Source organism: Pyrgilauda ruficollis, unplaced genomic scaffold, assembly GCF_017590135.1.
Source record: "Pyrgilauda ruficollis isolate IOZ18807 unplaced genomic scaffold, ASM1759013v1 scaffold2202, whole genome shotgun sequence".
Lineage (NCBI taxonomy): Eukaryota > Metazoa > Chordata > Aves > Passeriformes > Passeridae > Pyrgilauda > Pyrgilauda ruficollis.
The window spans coordinates 1-2,979 of NW_024521452.1; the positions used below are offsets into that span (position 1 = coordinate 1).

The 2,979-nt window shown below is 63.0% G+C and overlaps 1 protein-coding gene across 1 annotated transcript; it reads right to left on the reverse strand.

Moving 5' to 3' along the window:
- Positions 1 to 15: 15 nt before the first annotated feature.
- LOC121354181 (cilia- and flagella-associated protein 45-like) lies at positions 16 to 2,915 on the reverse strand (the record flags this gene model as incomplete). The annotated part of the gene is made up of 8 exons (XM_041468604.1): positions 16 to 356; positions 511 to 704; positions 918 to 1,031; positions 1,139 to 1,285; positions 1,520 to 1,649; positions 1,782 to 1,960; positions 2,108 to 2,278; positions 2,637 to 2,915. Coding segments are annotated over 8 exons (1,555 nt in total), but the record flags the coding sequence as incomplete, so codon positions are not given.
- Between the last annotated feature and the right edge of the window lie 64 nt (positions 2,916 to 2,979).

Genomic DNA, 2,979 nt, shown 5'->3' on the forward strand with positions numbered 1-2,979 from the left:
GGACCGTGGCCCCACAGCAGGTTCCGTTTGCTGAGGATGCAGAGGGAGCTGGGAGGTGGCCCAGGCTGGGACACCAGGAAGGACTCGGGGAGCCCAGAGAGCCCAGGGAAGCAGCACTGGCAGCCCCTGACCTGAACTCCTGCAGCTTCTGCTGCCTGAACTGGGCGAGGCGCTCGCTGCGCTGCCGGATCTCCTGCTGCTGCCGCCGGCCCTCCTCAATGAAGGCCGCCCGCTCCCGCTGTCGCTGCTGCTGCAGCTCCTGGATCTGCCGCCGGAGATCTTCGGCATGGGCGCGCTGCCGGAGCTCCCTCTGCTCCTGCTCCAGCTTCTCCCGCTCCAGCTGCTCCTGATGGGCCCTGTGGAGGAGCTGGGCTGGCTCAGGTACCCTGCCACAGCCCCCCCACACCTGGCACAGCACCTGGGCTGGCACTGGAGCCCCCAGAGTCGCCAGCTGGAACTGGGAGCCTCCTGGCCACTGCCTCAGCCATCCCTTGGTCCCGTGTGCCTCACCTGAGCACCCTCTGGAATTCCTGGCGGTCTTGCTGCACCTGCCTGGCCAGGTACTGCTCCTTCTGGGCCACCTGCTCCAGCCGGTCCTGCTTCAGCTGCTGCTCCAGCTCGGCCTTCTTCCGTGCCTTCTCCAGCTCCCGCCGCCGCCATTCCCGGTCTGCGACCTCTTGGTTCCTCTTGGCCCTCAGAGCATCCTGCCCAAATAGGGGACAGTGCTGGGCTTCCCTCAGGGGCAGCTATGGAATCCCTTGGCTGTGGCTTTGGCTCTGCCAGCACCACTCCAGGACATCCCCTGGCTCCGGGGTCTGTTCCTGCAGACCCCCCACATCCAGGGTCTCTGCCCCTTTGCCAGTCTGGGGACAGGAACGGTGGCAGGGGAGCACGTCACCTGTGCCTAGGGCACTCACCCGCTCTGCCTGCCAGTCCTGGGCCCGCTCCTGTGTGGCTCTGAGCCGGGCCAGCTCCTTCTCCTTCTCCAGGCGCAGTTGTTGCTGCTCCGCCTCCAAGGTGGCCTCCCACTCCTGCGGGGGACAGAGCCCCAGGGTGGGACAGAGCTCCGGGGTGGGACAGACCCCCAGGACAGCTCCTGCAGCCCCTGCCCACCCCATCAGGAGCCTGCTGCTCTTACAGCCTTCTGCCGCTGCTGCTCCAGCACCCGCTCGTCCTCCAGCCTCTCCTGCTCCCTCTGTTGATCCTTCAGCCTCTGGCTCTCCATATTGAAATGTTTAATATCAGCATGGATTTGCTTTAGTCGCTCCTGTTTCTGCTCCCAGGCCTGGAAATGCCATGTAGGGTTGGAGACCACCAAGCTGAGTGCTCCTTCCTCCTCCTCACTCAGGGCAGGGAGGCTTTGGGCCATCTCCCTAGGATGTCACAATGTCCCCAAGGGACCAGAGCTCTGACCCTGCTGGCTGCTGTCCCCACTCCTTGGGTGTGGCTGATCCAGCTCTGCCAATCCCTTTCCAGCCAGGTGGAAACCTCCCTGAACCCCCCTGTTCCCTGCTCCCACCTTCCGATCCTCCCTCTTCATCTGCTCCAGTCGCTCCAGCTGCCTCTGGCCCTCCTGGTACAGCTCCTCAGCCCTCAGTGCCCGCTCCTCTGCATTCTGCTCCATCTGTTTCACAATGTCCTGCCGGGCTCTGGGAATATGAGAGCAGAAGGGTTTCCTGTGGCTCCATCCTGCTCCCCATCGTGGGAACGCTGGCATGGACAGGGCTGGTGTGGTTGCAATGGGCCAGATGCCTCCATGGGGAAGAGGGAGGGATGCCCACCTCATCAGCTCCTGCTTCCTCTGGCGCTCCAGCTCCTCCTGGACCTCCACGCCCTTCTCCCGCTCCATTTCCATCATCTTGTCCAGGCGCTTCTCCTCCTCCTCCAGTTCCTTGTTGATCATCCGCTTCTCCAGGACTTGCTTGTCCCGGATCATGTTGCACTTGGCATTGAGGAACAGCTGTGGGGACAAGAGGTGTCTGTGGCTCAGAGCTGCACTGGGACACAGGGAGCAGGGAGAGGCAGGGAAGGAGAGGAAGAGCCTGGGAGCACGAGGAGCAGGGGAGGCTCAGCAGTGCCAGGTGACAGAGGGGAGCACTGGCCCTACCGCGTTCAGCTCCCGCACGTCTTCCTCCTGCTCCAGCCTCATCCTCATCGCCCGCTGCAGCAGCTTCTGCTCCTCCTGCTGCAGCTCCTCCTCCACGTCTCTCCGACGGTCCCTCTTGTCCTCCAGTTCTGCCTTTCTCTGCTCCTCAATCTGGGCCTTTTTCAAGGCTTCCTGCGGGGACAGAGAGCACTGCCCAATCCTGGGCACCTTGCCGAGGGCTTGCAGGGGTCACACTTCAGGTGCCGCATTCCTGACACTGAGTGGGGACATGTCAGGCACCTGGGGCCCTGGCACGGCCCTGAGCACCCCTCCCCACACCTCTGGGCAGACACCTCGTGCCTTTGGAAGGCTGGGAGTGCTGGGCACAATTTCAGGGATGCTGCTCAGCTCTCAGTGGAGCCCTGAGCACTGCAGCCTCCCCTGTGCCCCAAAAGGTGGTGGACAGAGGGAGGACCCCCTGTCGGAGCCACCACCCCTCAAATCCAGCTGTGGATCAGGAAGAGGGGGAAGCAGGAAGGGAAATGCCTACAAAAGCAGCGTCCTGTCTGGCTCTCAGGGTCTTCAGCCTGTCCCAACGCTCCTCTTCAGTCGGGGCTCGAGCTGATTCCTTGAGTTTCTCATATTCCTTTTCTCCAATGATGAGACACGGTTGGGGCTTCTCCTGGGGGATGCTGGGGAGCACAGGGAGAGAGCTCAGTGGCACAGGTCCCCAACAGGTGCCTGTGTTCCCTGAGCTGCCCACCTGGCCACCAAGCCAGCCCAGAGCAAGGTGGGAAGTGTTGGAGAAGCCATGGGGACCCAGCTCTCTTGTTTTGGGGTGAGGCAGGAAGGGAAAGTGTGCTGAAAGTGGCACCTGGCTGGGATGCAGGGGG